At 41.5% G+C, this 14,601-nt stretch overlaps 1 protein-coding gene across 1 annotated transcript in view; it reads left to right on the forward strand.

Moving 5' to 3' along the window:
- F13A1 (coagulation factor XIII A chain) overlaps positions 1-13,124 on the forward strand; it is a 59,278-nt gene extending 46,154 nt beyond the window's left edge. Inside the window, exons 9-14 of the mRNA XM_035560372.1 lie at positions 327-415; positions 1,379-1,532; positions 2,137-2,424; positions 6,333-6,493; positions 8,993-9,129; positions 12,980-13,124. Coding sequence (XP_035416265.1) covers positions 327-415; positions 1,379-1,532; positions 2,137-2,424; positions 6,333-6,493; positions 8,993-9,129; positions 12,980-13,124 — 974 coding nt within the window. The remainder of the gene's footprint in view (positions 1-326; positions 416-1,378; positions 1,533-2,136; positions 2,425-6,332; positions 6,494-8,992; positions 9,130-12,979) is intronic.
- The last annotated feature ends 1,477 nt before the right edge of the window (positions 13,125-14,601 follow it).

Below are 14,601 nucleotides of genomic sequence, written 5' to 3' on the forward strand. Positions count from 1 at the left end.
TCTATAGATTAACTGATCTCTCCCAAAATTATCTGCTATAACCAAAACCAGCTTTAGCTTCATTTCAAGTACTTGAGACTTACAGTGGGCTTCATTATGTCACTGAGGTACCAAGTCATTATATAGTTTCAGACTTAAGTCTGTGTTGTTCAGAGGGCTGGCAACAGAAATGAAGCTTTTCACTTCTTGGTCAGGAATTCCAGTAAACTATTGAAAGTGTTCACCAAAACCCAAGGATACTTTCTCTTTGAGAAAGTATAATATTTTTATTTTTATTTTTTTAATTATAAAAATAACTTTCACTTTATCTTTCTTCCCCCCCACAGGTATGTACAGGTGTGGCCCAGCTTCAGTTCAAGCCATTAAACATGGTCACGTTTGCTTCCAATTTGATGCTCCTTTTGTCTTTGCTGAGGTACATACTTGAAAAATTTTAGTTCATGGAGTGGTATCAGTGGGACAATAGGTGAGACAGAAGATAGGGCTCCACTGCAATTTGTGGATTGAGAAGTTATTTGATATATGCACCACGTTTAAAACAAATCTCATAATTATATTTTTACATGCAGGCCAGTAGGTGTGATATGGCTCTAATGGATGACAGAGATTTCTCTAATCTCTGCTCACCAATGTAGTAAGCAGAAAAAGCTGTTCTAATCAAATTTCAGGCTGTAGTCTTCTATCCTTCCCAGATTCCAGATATGCTGGGAAATGAGTCACTAGCTCTAGATACTCATCTTCATCCCTTGCGAGTTGTGACCTCCTTCTCCAGCTTGCCAGCAAACCTGGTTATGTTAAGGCTTCCTTGCTTATTTCAGTCAAAATGTGGTGACTTTAAAGAGGTCCTTGTTCATCACATTCCTTTTGGCTGCAGCGTGTCAGGGAGTGGTCACATGGGCAGTTTGGTAGATCTGAGAAGGGTATATTTCCATGAACAGTGAGAGAGCCTAGCCTGGTGTTTAACCTCTTGCACCACCAGAGCTGGTGTGCCCAGAACTGCAACAGATGTAGAGCAAGTCTCTCTCTAACTGAATTGTATATAGTTTTGGACAGAAGAGAATAAGGATATTTTATCTATGAACTATTCCTCTCTGGCATAAAGCTTTTTGATGTAAGGAATATGTAATCATGATCCCCAAGTCCAAATGGTATCTCTGCAGCCTACTCAGGTTTACACAGGCTATTGTTCTGGAGTTGCAAATACTAAAATGCATCTAGTCATTATTGTAGCATATGTCTATTTTTAAACATGGGATTTCAGTGTGAATAATTAGTGGGACTTCAAGCTGATATTTCATTGTTTTGGTGGGAGTTAGAATGGCTTCCCTTGCTTTCTATACTTCCATGCATCTCAATCCTGTTTGGTTTAATTTTATAGGTGAATAGTGATGTTGTTTACTCAAGAAGGGAAAAAAATGGAGCCCAAATTATAGAAAAAATTGACACGACCCATATTGGGAAGTTGATTGTGACCAAAGGAGTCGGGAGTGATGAAATGGTAGAGATTACTGAGGAGTACAAGTTCCAAGAAGGTAACCTGAAATGCGGTGGGACCATACCAACAGAGATTTACCTCAATCAGATCTTGAACTGTAAATTTACAGACCTCTGGCACTGAGGTTGCTGCATAGAAAGCTGCTGACTTGCCCTCTGGAACTCTTTTTTTTTTTTTTCTAGCTCCACCCCAGCAACACTGCAGATGCCTTGATAAGAGCACAAACTTTGTTTGCTAGTCAGAAATGCTTCAGACTGAGTAAACTGTAGTGAAAACAAAGGGCAATCATGAAGTAGCTTGAGCATACAAAACAATTCAAGGCTTTCTGCACAGCTGTTTAGACATTTCTTACTCAGGCTTGAGACAAAAAAGGTCAGATGTTTGCATGGAGTAAATCAGTGTAGTTCCATTATTATCAATTAAGCTACATCAGTTTCTTGGATATAGCTTGAATCTTTAAGACCCATCTTGCTTGGAAGTTGTGAAGTTCTCCTAATACTAACTTTACCACAAGAACATTCACTGTCCTTATCCATTCATTTCAACTACCAAAAGGTGTGGAAAATGAATCCTTGTGAGTGGACTAATGCACTACTCCTGCTTCTCTTCTTAATTTTTTTTAATTTTTTTTTTGTTTCTAGGCTCAGAGGAGGAAAGACTGGCTTTGGAGACCGCTGTTATGTATGGTGTTAAAAAGCAAAGTACCCAAGATGCCATGTATCAGCCGCAGAAGGATGTTGAGATGGACTTCCAAGTGCAAAAGGCAGTCCTTGGCAGTGACTTTAAAGTCACTATAACATTCAGGAACAAGAGCCGCAACTTCTACACTGCTACTACATACCTTTCAGGCAACATAGTGTTTTATACAGGAGTCACGAAGAATGAATTCAAGAAGCATTCTTTCAGTGTGAAACTGGAACCCCTTATGTGTAAGACTCACATAGTTGTTTTCAAATCTGCTAGCTCTATTCATCTATGTCACTGTCACCAGTGTCTCTCTGTCCATGGATAGAACCAATTCTAGTAGCTAGGGGTAGGATACACCATCGGGTATCAGGAAGCCCTGCTTCCAGCTCTGGCCCTGACAGCAGGATCATTTAGAGATGAGGCTGTTTTCTTCAGGCTGTTGCTCCTTGCATAATGCTCTCCTATACTGAGCTGCATGTCTGAGTTGTTCCAAGTGTCCATCTGGCTTTGGAGGACAGGGTCATTCAGGATTTGTATATTTACAGCAATCTAAAATGTGTATCTATAACTAGATTGCGCCACTATACATCACATCAGGGGTATTTGTCAGCTGCACATGCACCCTGAAGTTAGGTGAGTTCTTTCCATATACAGCATTTGCTCTTTCCAGTGCCCTCTGGACTGTGGAAGGGAGATCTTGCCTCCTCCTTCTCATGAGAAAAACAGTTCCTGGCAGCCTGGCTCACATGGCTTAGGGCAGGAGTTTGCACTGCTTAAAGAAGGAAAGAGGGATGTTTTTTTTATTTTGGATGTAACCAACCTATTTCATGGCAGCCATGGCAGCCCCATTTGGAAAACAGTAAGTGCTGAGGATCTGCTGTTCTCCAGAACTATGGAGCAGGCTGGTTTCAGAGTCCTGGCTTCTCCAACAGCACGTGATTGCCAGTCTCTTGTTCTTCTGACAGGCCTGTGCTATTGGGTCAGTGCCTCCAGCTCAGCAAAATTAATAAAAGCATGCCCTTAAGCAAGTTAATTGAGAGGCTTAGAATCCTCCACTTGAGTTCCCTATTGAGAAAGTCAAGAGCAACGATTTTGCCTTCTTGATGCTGCTACTGGGCAAAAGCAGTCTCTCCTGAGCACACCAGGAGTAGCAGAACATCAGGACCCCATAGGGTGGTCCACCTGGTCTGGATCTGGTGCTGGATCACAGCATCTCTGGCTGACCTCTGAGCTTCCTCACCTGTCCTGTCTATCTGTCCCAGCTCAGGAGGCTCTGTGAGTCCTCTCGCCTCAGAGAGGCCCAGTTTCATCTCAGTGAGAAGCCTCTGAGGAATCACGGTTCCCCACTTTGCCCCTCTGCTTTCTCCCTCACTTTAAGTGTTTTCTAAAATTGCACATTTTGATTTGGAGTTGATTAATCTCCGTAAGCTAGGTGTCTATTTATAGGGATCTGCAGGTGAAGATAAAAATTCCACCTCCAGTCTACCTCAAAGCTCTGACTGCTGCTTGTTGTCAGGTTCTTTGTAACTCCTCCAACTCACTTGCAGATAGTTTGGAAATGGGCTGTCTTTGGGTTGCATTGAGTTGTTCCAACACAGCCTATGAAAACACACTGTGAGGTTTGATATTGACATGCATCAGTTATTAAATATTTGATTTGAAATACTGCAAAACTTTTGGAGACATGATTAAACACAGTAAAAAGATCAATTTTAACTGCTTAGTCTAAATTCTGTACCACTTATATGGTGGGGAGAATTCAGCCATACTGTAGAAGATGTGTAAATACCTACTACACCTTCTGGCCCTGCTTTGTGCTTGGTTCTGGGACTTACACTAAAGTGCTCTTGCACTAAAGGTCTCTGTAAGCTATTACCACCTAAAATACAGCTTCTGTAGTGTGTTGAGGTTCATCTGTCTCCTCTGTGCAAGAAGTGAAATGAATAAGTGATATTTTAAGCATCACTGAGCCTCATCATTCATTTTTTCTAAGTAAATGGTTTCTGAAAAGCTTATTGAATCTGTGCTGTAAACTCTAAATTGACCAATAGTGAGTGAACACAGACCAGAGAGATGCACCTAAGAGACCAGGACATGACTTTTGTTTTTATTTGTATTTTGTATGTGTAGAGAAGTGTGTCCCCATCACTGTCTCTGGCCCATGTGACATTTTAAGGTATTAAACCATCTTTCCACCATCTTTCAAAGTGGAAATTAACACATAGCTGTCATCAACTCGCACAGCACTTTGTCCAGCAACAGGACAAAAAAATCCCTCACAAGTTATCTCTGATGGTGGTACATAAAACTCGAACATGTATTCTTTTGCATTTGCCTTGAAAAGGAGTGTGCAGGCAGGAATCATGTCAGAGCAGATGGGCAGTGTGAAGGGAGGCAGTGTGATCATTTGCAGCTGTGTGAGAACAGTCTGTCAGAGGTGTTGTGGTAGGATACCTCCTGAGGCACTCGAGCAGAATTTGTAGGCTTCATTCATGGCACTAAGGGTAAATGTATCTGGAGGTATCAAACTATTACAATATAATAAAGAAGCATCAAAGGCATTCTTCCAGACTGTGCTACTGAAAGAATGAAGCAAACTAAGTTTTCAAACAGGAAGTGAACGCACGATTTTCAGAATAATGATTAAAGAAACAGTGTGGGTTGAAAACATCTTTGAGGATTTGAATAGCTTAAACCTTCCAGTGCCTTCAAAGGTGCTCTCACATCTATTCAGTTATATTTAGTTTTCTCTATTTTTTGAGAGGCTGTAAAGCAGCTTGGTGTTGTGTCTCCCCTGGCTTTCCCAGGTGCAATGAGTGGTACTGGCATCTTACCAACACAGCCAGTGCTAAGGAAATGGAAGTCTATTATTCTTTTTTTTTCTTTTTTTTTTTTTTCCTGCAATGATTAAATTTAAACAGAAAAATTTCTTTCCTTCCACTGTAAAGTAAATTTCACTTAGATTGTAACTAATTTATTTATTTATTTACATGGATGAAAAATACCTTGCCTCATTTATAATTTACAGTTTGTAGCATTATGGGAAATTCTTTTAAAAGAGATACAGAGTGATAGGGAGGGAGGGGGAGTACATCAAGCAAATTTAAGGCTGGCCTGGTAAATCCAGGTCAGGTGGTTACCTAGGGAATAGCTTTGAAACCAAACCAAGGAACTGTTTTTGATGTGAGTGGATCAAAAGAGTGAAAAGGGGTGAATGTGATTTACCCAACTGAGTTCAATTATCTCAGTGTGTACAGTGTATGTCGCAAATACAATACAAATAACATATAACAGTAATAATCATAGTTAACAGATGGGAGATCTTGATATGTTTACTAGGGCTATAATGAATGTTTATAGAGGCAAGAGCTCCAGATCTATATATTCTGCCTGGTCACTTAGCAGATCTGCTTCTTTGCATCACATTCTCACACCGTTGTTGGCCTGGGAATTGCAGTTCAATATGGTTAAAATTAATGATTCCCTGCATCTCAACCATCTAGCCCAGGGGGACTTGTTCCTTCCAATAATTATTGTCAGGGAGCACGAGAGCTCTCTGGAGAGCATGCTGGCGACAGGAGGCCCTGCTTACTAAATGTTGCAGGCAAGCCCAGTGTAGGACAAAGGTAGTTATCCAGACGTCCTGGAGAGCTAGGTAGTCTCCTAGGTAGTCCACACATCCCTAAATGGCTGCTCTGGTGGCATTGCTGGTGGCATCTCTCTGCAGGGAAGAGAGGCAGAGAAAGTACAGGAATAAAGTGAAAAAGCAAAAATGTACAAGGACAGCACTCAAAAACTGGTTTAGACCTTTGTGTCCAGCAGCTAATTATTGCCAGTGTTGCTTCTCACTTATTTTGCGGTAGTGGCTGGGAACCTTCCAAAGTGGCCTGGGCCTGTGGTGACAGGCAATGGGCAGAGGCTGTACACAAACCCAGCTGCTGCCTCAGGGAGCAGCCTAATTGCAAAGAGAGGGAACAAGAGAGGGAATGGTGAGGTAAAGAAATGAAGGTAGTTTGGGCAAGAGAAGAAAAGTCCTTCTTTGGTGCTGGACCACCTTTCTCTGAGATACTCATGTAACTGCCATGAGAGGAGGAGCAATTAGCCATTAGATTGCTTCAGATGCATTTTTTCTTTTCTTTTTCTTCCATAGCTAGTGCTTTCGATGTTATCATCACATCAAGCGAGTACCTCAGTGACCTGCTGGACCAAGCCTCCTTTCATTTCTTTGTGACAGCACGGATCAACGAAACAGGGAAGATCCTGGCTGCCCAGAAGGCAACGGTCCTGGAAATTCCTTCCCTGCGGATCAAGGTATCTCATGGCTGTGGTGGAGGGGACTGACCACCATGCTGTGCATGGGCTGTTTGTTGGCTTCTGGGGTAGGGGGCTGTGTGTGTGCACGTTAGACCTTCAGTTACCAGCTGGAGTGTATGACAGTGTATATGTATGTTAGCCTGAGTAGCCTACATTAAGGACTGAGGCTGACAGCGTCACCTATAATAGAGAGCTAAAGTGATCTCAGTGGAGGAAGGAGGGGAACAAATCTGAGAAAGCTGGAGGAATTCAGAGCGTGGAAGAGAGATTACTCAGTCAAGTCACTCAAGTCTTTGACAACTTCAAAAGTCTGTTATATTTAAAGCAATGCAGCACAGATACCTCTTGCTGAAAAATGAAGGACACTACTGCTAAGAAGAATTTGCTTGGCTTGTGCAAGTTTTGTGGAAGCTTCCTCCAAGCTTGGATGCATAACACCCTTTAGGATGATACTTTCATGATATTCCTTTCTGCTTCTCTGTGAATGCACTGTTAGTGGAGTTTCAAGTATTTCTGCAGTTGGTGGCATGGTAACTCTGAAATTATAGAAGTGTGGTGATTCTGATAGGACAAAGACCCTGTGTTGTACGGCAAAGACTGCAAAAAGTCTAGCTGAGTTCTCAGTTCATAACTGGACATCCAAATAAACTGCCTTATTTTCAAAAGTGATGAGCCTTCATCTGCTCTGAATGATGTCATTTGGATCATTTTTTTTCCTGATAGTAAAAAAAAAAAATTAATAATATCAGAACACCTGTTCAGGAAACTATATAAACATGAATGCAGATCCCTAAAACTCAAGACCTTGAAAGGAATCTAAGTTTATACAGCTTTTGTCTCCCATATATTTATTTGAAACAGTGTTCAGGTTTTCATATAATAATATATGTAGTAATACGAAACAGCAGCCTTCAGCAGAAAAAAGCCTTTTAAAGAATGTAGGTCAAAACTACAGTGAAATTTGAAAAAAAAATTGTTTTGTTTCTTGGTCTGCAGAAATGATCTGATCAGATTATTGATATTTTCAAATACAAGTTTTCGTTTAACTGAGCATTCCAGAAAGGAGGTAAACAAGATAGATAAATGCTATCTTCAATACCCATCTTCAATAACCAAATGTTAAAAGTAGAGAGTTCTTTCAATTCATTATGTAAACAGAACATCTTATACAGGATCCTCAGTTTCAGCTTCAGAACAGTTTATCCTCCCTGCTTTTATGAAGAAAGGATGCTTAGTATATGCAATAACCATGTCTTCTAGTAAAACTGTGTTTGTTTCTTCTCTGCTTCTTTGTGATGTGTAAATACGATCTGAAATTTTAATAGATGGATTTTTTTAAGCATGCTTATGTGTGCATGTGTGTATACGTATGTATTTATATAGGAAACTTTGCTTTACTACTTTATAAAGAAATATGAGGAAACTATCTTCCTAGGTTTCTTGTCAGATTTCTTTATTGGGCATGTTTGTCAGATTGGAGTTCTTAATGTGAAAGTAAGGGAGAAGAATGAAAAGCGTATTTCCTCTCATGTCTTCAGATACAGATTTGATCTTTCTCTGGTGGTCTGAAGAGATTGTCAGAGTCAGCACCTGAGGAAATTACACCTTATTATAATTTAGCTTGACATTAGGTTACAAAAATAAGCTCGGCAAATACAGGTCATGCTCTCAGTTGCATATATGGGAATTCAGGATGATTTTGAATCCACCCCATGTATCAGTGATCTTCACATATCTAAATGGGCAATTGAAATAAGGAGAATATAAGGCCCCTAATGGGCTAGAACTTCTGAATATACCACTTTATTTTTGAAATTCACGTGGCTAAAAGCTATTGAGAGCTTAGCTGTGAGTGTCTCATCTGTTGCTCCAGTCAATATATTGGTATTTGTCATGGAGCGATCCCTTAGACCAGAGCCTTTCCAGCTTTTTGCAGCTGTGAGATTCTGTAAATATTTGCAGGAGGGCTGCAGACCCCAGGATAGTGCTTTAATTTGATTGCAAAGATACTTCTTTACCTTAGCTACCTTTCTCAAGGCCCTTTAAAGTCTTTCATGGACCAGCTGGGATCTGCCAGCCGTAAGATGAAAACCCCTGCCTGAGCCATGCACTTTCAGGCTGGCAGAGGGCCTGGGGAGGGGCAAGAATAAGGGAGAGAGGCCCTGCTCAGCCAGCTTCTCCCTCAGTTGAGCCCTCAGCTCCAGAACTCTGCAAGCAGATTTGTGTTTTTCCTCTGGAAACAAGAGCCTGCCCCTTGACCTGTCACATGCCTTGCAGGGAAATTGCAATGGGTAGAAACACATGTAGTGGTAGGGCCTATGGGCCCATCCAATTTTCTTCTAACTAGACTTTCTCTGCCTCATGCTGTTTTGCTACATGTTCCATTCCCCCTCCTTTTTTTCCTTGCAGGTACTGTGTATTTAACCCTACTTATTTCACCATGAGGCATTTTATTATTATCAGCTTGTGGAGCTTTATCCTTCCCTTGTCATGCAGACTCAAGGTGAGATGGTAGCTGATAAAGAAATGTCTGTGATTGTGGAGTTCACCAATCCTCTGAAACAAACCCTGGAGGACATCACGCTCCGCCTCGAGGGACCTGGAGTGCTGAAGACGATGAAAAAGGAGTTCAGGTAGGGAAGCAAGCACAACTGGCTGGGAGTTCATCACCTTCTTACTCATAGGAGACAGCTTACAAGAGACAACTAATGTAGTGCTGAGTAATGCAGACACTCTCCTTACTTTAAAATTCAATACACGGGGGAGCCATAGGTCTCAACAGTCAGAAGGAGTCAAGTTGTCCCTTGTGCAATGGGGGGCAGTGATAACATTTCATCTGTTCAGTGCCGGTGTTGGAGAGCAGTGTCGTGGTTATGGGTGGCTGCTAATGCAGACAGAGTTTACTTTTTCACTGCATTACATAATTTTTAGTGCTTGACAATAGCACCTATGAGCTGCTAACGCAGAAAGAAAGATTTATCCTATACATGAAGTGTTTACTGCCACTCACTCAGTATGTGTAAATCAAGTCCAGTGCCGCATTTCAAATAGGGCTTTTCTTCACTCGTGTTAATCATGATTATACAAGATGTTCAGGTGCCTCAGATGATCTTTGCAAGCTTATGTCAAGACACAAAATGTGTGTTGGATGGAGAGGAGTTTGCTGGGATAGCTGTAGCAGGTCTGCAAGCACTTTTTCCCAAGCCTGAGTAAAAGGAAAGTCTTTTAGCTGCCTTCATTATACACAGTCGCACTTCATGCTGACAAAGGGGTACTCCTATGATGAACAAGTAGTTCTCTATACCCTCTTTCCATTTAAGTTCAGTGTTATAAGCTTCGCATTAGCCAGTTCCAGGATGTATAACTGGGATTGTTGGAAAATTTTGCAGCCAATGCTTATTCTTGGACAGCCGAAGTGATGCTATCTATCATTACCTGTGCTGATGGTCCCCAGGTGTGTGCAAAAGGAGTTTGAAAAATTGCCTGTGCTTCAGCAGCTGCATAATTTGTCAGTATTATCTGCAGCCAGTAGGGGAGGTCTGAGCCTGATGGCACCTGAGCCAGGAATAAAGAGATCAAAACCAGTCTCCAGAGTGGAGCTGGACAGAAAAATGACTGTGGAAGGACATCATATTGTGCTTACGTTATGCACGTGGTATGTCACAGATGCTGCTGAACATGACTCAGCATGGTCCACCTGAGTTACACAAGTTGCAGCAGTAGCCCTCATTGCTGCCCAGATGTGCCAGCTTCCCCTGTTGTTCTGCATCCTTCTTGTTCCAAAAGATGCAGTGGGCTGTTCTCACCTTCAAGGATGCAGGAAATGTCAGGTGCATCAAAGGCACAAGAGTTAGGGAGAAACATGACTCATGGAACAGACGTCATTTTCCCTCAAGTCACCATGTTTTCCCCTTTGCAGTAGTGCCCTTGGCATCATTTAAAATGGAAATGGATCAGCTTAGTCATTTTAAAATCTGTGATTTAACTTCTCTTGAGATGAATGAAGGCTGCAGGTTATACACACAGAGGACAGAACAGGGGGCAGTTGTAGTTTATTTAAATAATAATCACATTTGCCTCCATGCGTTCAGAGTGATAAATGGCTCCGGTGTGTGATGGCTCAGCATATTACACAGAACCATTCATCACTGAATTCTCTCCCAGGAAAATCAGATTAGGGTGGCTTTACTACACTTGCAAAGAGAATTAAACCTGTTCTAGGCTTTTCCCTTCTACTTCTTCCGTGTCCATCAGGGACTGTCATATATGGGATGTACCTTTTGCAATTGTTTGTGGGTATGAGACTCTTGACTTCACTGTATTTTTAAAGTAGCTTTTCTATGTCATATGGATGACTACGCGAAATAGGGATGTGTGATCCATCTGATACAACTTTATTCTGGGAATTAAGTGGCCTGGGGGCTTCTGCCTTGACTATTTACAAGGACTGTATATGTAGTGATATTTAGCTATCAGCTGGAGACAGATGAAGAACACAACTCACAGAAAAACCTGTGGCAGCAGCAGTCTCTACATGGGGCATAGTCTTTACATGACAGATGAGAATTAACCAGGCAGTGATGGATATCGTTAAAAGGATTTTAGCCAAGCAAGCATTCACAATAGATTGTAAGTGACTTTGAGTGTTTCTACATATCAGAGCTCAGCTAGTATTAGTATTTGTAGAGAGAAGCAAGTTGATTTATAAGTAGGACAGTAGAGAAATGGGAAAAGGTAGGATTTATTTCCCAGCACAGTTGTTGTCTTCCTGCAGATATATATATGTATATATATATCTGCAGAGATAATAGCACTGTGAGTCAGAGGCAATAGCACTGCTCCCACTGGGGCACTGAGATGTGGTCTGGAAACCTTCAGCCTTAGAGAATCTGGCCCCCAGGTGCTCAGGAAGGTAGACTGAACCTTGCTGCACGGGAAAACTGTATAATACCTTCATCACTTTCTGTACAGATCATCCCTTGCAGATCATTCCGATAAATTCTAAATTAAAAATGGTATTTAACCTTGTGCAGCAATTGAAGTCATTGCTTTATCATGCTATCATTTTAGTGGGCATCTGATAAAGCAGGCCAGCTGAGGGGAACAGAATATATCTCATTAAGAACAGAGATAAAAAGAGGGGAGGCACTTGCTGGAAGCAGTCTGCACATGCTCACAGTAAAAATGTGAGCTTCCTCTGCTTTTTCTTTTCTAAAACTGGGTACATGCCCCAGGGTACCTATGACTGTATATGCAAAATGCCATGTAGTGCCATGTAGAAATACCCATGCTAACCTCTGAGGAGTTAGAATGCCTCTAATTTAGCAGGCACAGACATGCACTGAAACAAATATACAGGTGGGAGGACCCCAGGCTTGCTTATTTAGAGTTAATAGGTCTCCTTATCTTGTGGCAACTTGTGCTAAGTCTGGGCAGTCCTTTCTGTTCTGATCCCGACATAGGACATGACATCTAATAGCCAAATCCTACAAGATGAGAATTTGCAACTGTGACTAAAGTTTAGGCTTACTTTACTCTCACTTTATTTAGCTGTTTACAGAGTACCATACCCATGTGAGATGAAAACACTGGCTTAATTCATAATCCTCTACTTAATGTTGAGGAAAAGAACATTCATTTTTATAAATAGCTCCCCACTACACTACCTCTTCCTTTGGTTTCCTTATAGCAGCTGTATCCTGACATCCCCCAAACATAATAAATCACTATCAGCCTTCAAAATCTTGCACACAAGGTAGTAAAAGCTCTAAGAAAACACAGATACCAACATTCAAGGCTCTCTGCACATCTTAATTGTAGTGAGAACTAAAACTCAAGAGCAGTACAGAATACAGTTGATTTATACTATGATTTATCAGTAGTCATACATAATATAAAAGAGTAACTGCTAACAGCAGGACTCCCAAGAACACTTTGACCTATTTGTATGGACATGAAGAAATCATCTGAAATGGCTAGTGAGGAGATCCCCTGAAGCTGTGACTATGGCAGAGGGGCTCATCAGCTCATCAGCACTGTGCCAAACTTGCACAATGGGGATGCCCTAGCTACTTCATAGTGAGGGCTTATTTAACCATTTAAGGAATCACCAACAGGCTGTGGTCTGTAATATACAGGTAAAATGGAATTTTAAGGTAGAATAAACGTATGTTGTCTATAAAGGAGATCATTCTGAAAGTGATCATGAGAGGAAGTGACAGGAGGCAGAGGAACACTGATTCATTTCAGAAATTTAAAATCAGCCTGGAGGAAAGGCTAGAAAAGGCTTTGACAGAGTAAGCACTGAGCAGAATGGAAAATGGAGGGAATAATTTATAGGACATTTATGAGAATGAGTGAAATATTAAAAAAAAAAAAAAAAAGAAGGATAATACTGTCCAACTTCAGTTTCTCCAGTTCTGGGTCAGGTTGAGAGCATTGTTTGACTGATGATAATATTGTTACCTTCCTTTTTACCTACAGGCAAATCCCAGCAAACTCTACCTTGATCTGGGAAGTAAAATGTATCCCAAAACGGCCAGGGTTACGGAAGCTGATTGCAAGCCTGAATTGTGATGCTTTGAGGCATGTGTATGGTGAGCTGAGCATCCAGATTCAGAAACCATGAACCAAGGTGCTGTCTTCATCCTTTCACTTAGCTCTCATTATTTCAAAATATTACATTAGAAGAGGAAAATAGAGACAGAGGTGGAAATCTGCTTTTTGTTATTTTGGTCGTCCTTTGTGTTGCACAAAATTTGATATGGAAAAGTAACCAACAACACTGGGAAGAGAGAATAAAAAGGGATCTGAATGGTGAATGATTCAAAATTAGATACACGTAATCAAAGGCAATTCTAGGCCATATTATTGCTGTAGTTCACTTGTATTTATGGTCTTTTGCATTAGTGCTGCAAGGGAATCTGAAAGGCTTCATTCACCAAAGTAGTCTGAACTTTAGTTTTAATTAAGGCCTGATATTTCACTGAAAAGAAAAAAGGAAGAACCCAGTGCTATAAATTCTTAGAGTGAATTACACAACCTTATGGTAGATCATTCTGGCTGCAATAAAAACAGGTATTTCTAGCTAACAGGACTGCTTTATCCTACAGTGTTATAATTTTCCAGTTCATGGACAGCATGCTTTGCTGGAATCATCTCTCAGGGTTTGATATCTCCGGAGTATTTCCAGCTTCCTGTTCCCACTTGCTGCTTCACTATGCTTTTTCTCTTGCTCTTTCATGCATGCTTGCACCCATACAATACTCACTTTGTTTCATGCCCTTTGCCCATCCTGTATGCTGTTAATTTGCTATTCCTTTCCTTTGATTGCTGAAAATACGTAGTTTTTCATGCCCCTGCTCAGATTTTGTCCCACCAAACTTGCATTTCCTGGTCACATCTCTTGCATATGGTTGTGCTCTCCATCCTTTTCTGCCTTTTCTTCTCTCCTAAACCTCATAGCCCCATTTTCTATGTGTGTGTTGAGGGGGTCCCCTGCCCCAGAGCAGTCCAGGCCCCACCAGCTTGTACATGGGGCAGAGGAGAGAGGATCGAAGGGGACTGAGGGGCAGCTTTCCAGCCCCACAAGCCTAACAAACATCCTGCACTGGAACTGCCACTTGAGGATGATCCTAGATTAAACCATGCCCAAGCATTCCCTGGGAATCATGACCACTGCAAAATCAGGGCCCGTTACATGGAAAACCCCAGGAAGATTTAGGGACAGAAGCTCAGCTTACAGGAATAAACATGCATCCTAAGAATCAGAAACTCTGCAAGCTGGGTCAGCTTCCTGCCTTGCTTGGAGCATATTCCTCTGTGAGATGCAATGGGGCCTGCTATGGCTTTGCTCCTCTCCTGAGGCCCTTCTGGCCCAGAGGCTGTCCTGGATCTGTGTTTTCCATTAGTCTCCCATGTAGGGTGCCATTCCATCCTTAGCCGTGAACCCCCTTGTGATAGGGGAGCAGGAGTGTGTGTGGTCATTTCTTATCTCTCCCAAAATCCTTCTCAGGATATTTTTTCAAATGAGGCAAATATGTGCAAGCCACAGTCGTGTGCCCAGGTGTGGTGACTCTCCACTGGCCAAAGTGTGTAAGAGCATA

Source organism: Cygnus atratus, chromosome 2 (assembly GCF_013377495.2).
Source record: "Cygnus atratus isolate AKBS03 ecotype Queensland, Australia chromosome 2, CAtr_DNAZoo_HiC_assembly, whole genome shotgun sequence".
Taxonomy (NCBI): domain Eukaryota; kingdom Metazoa; phylum Chordata; class Aves; order Anseriformes; family Anatidae; genus Cygnus; species Cygnus atratus.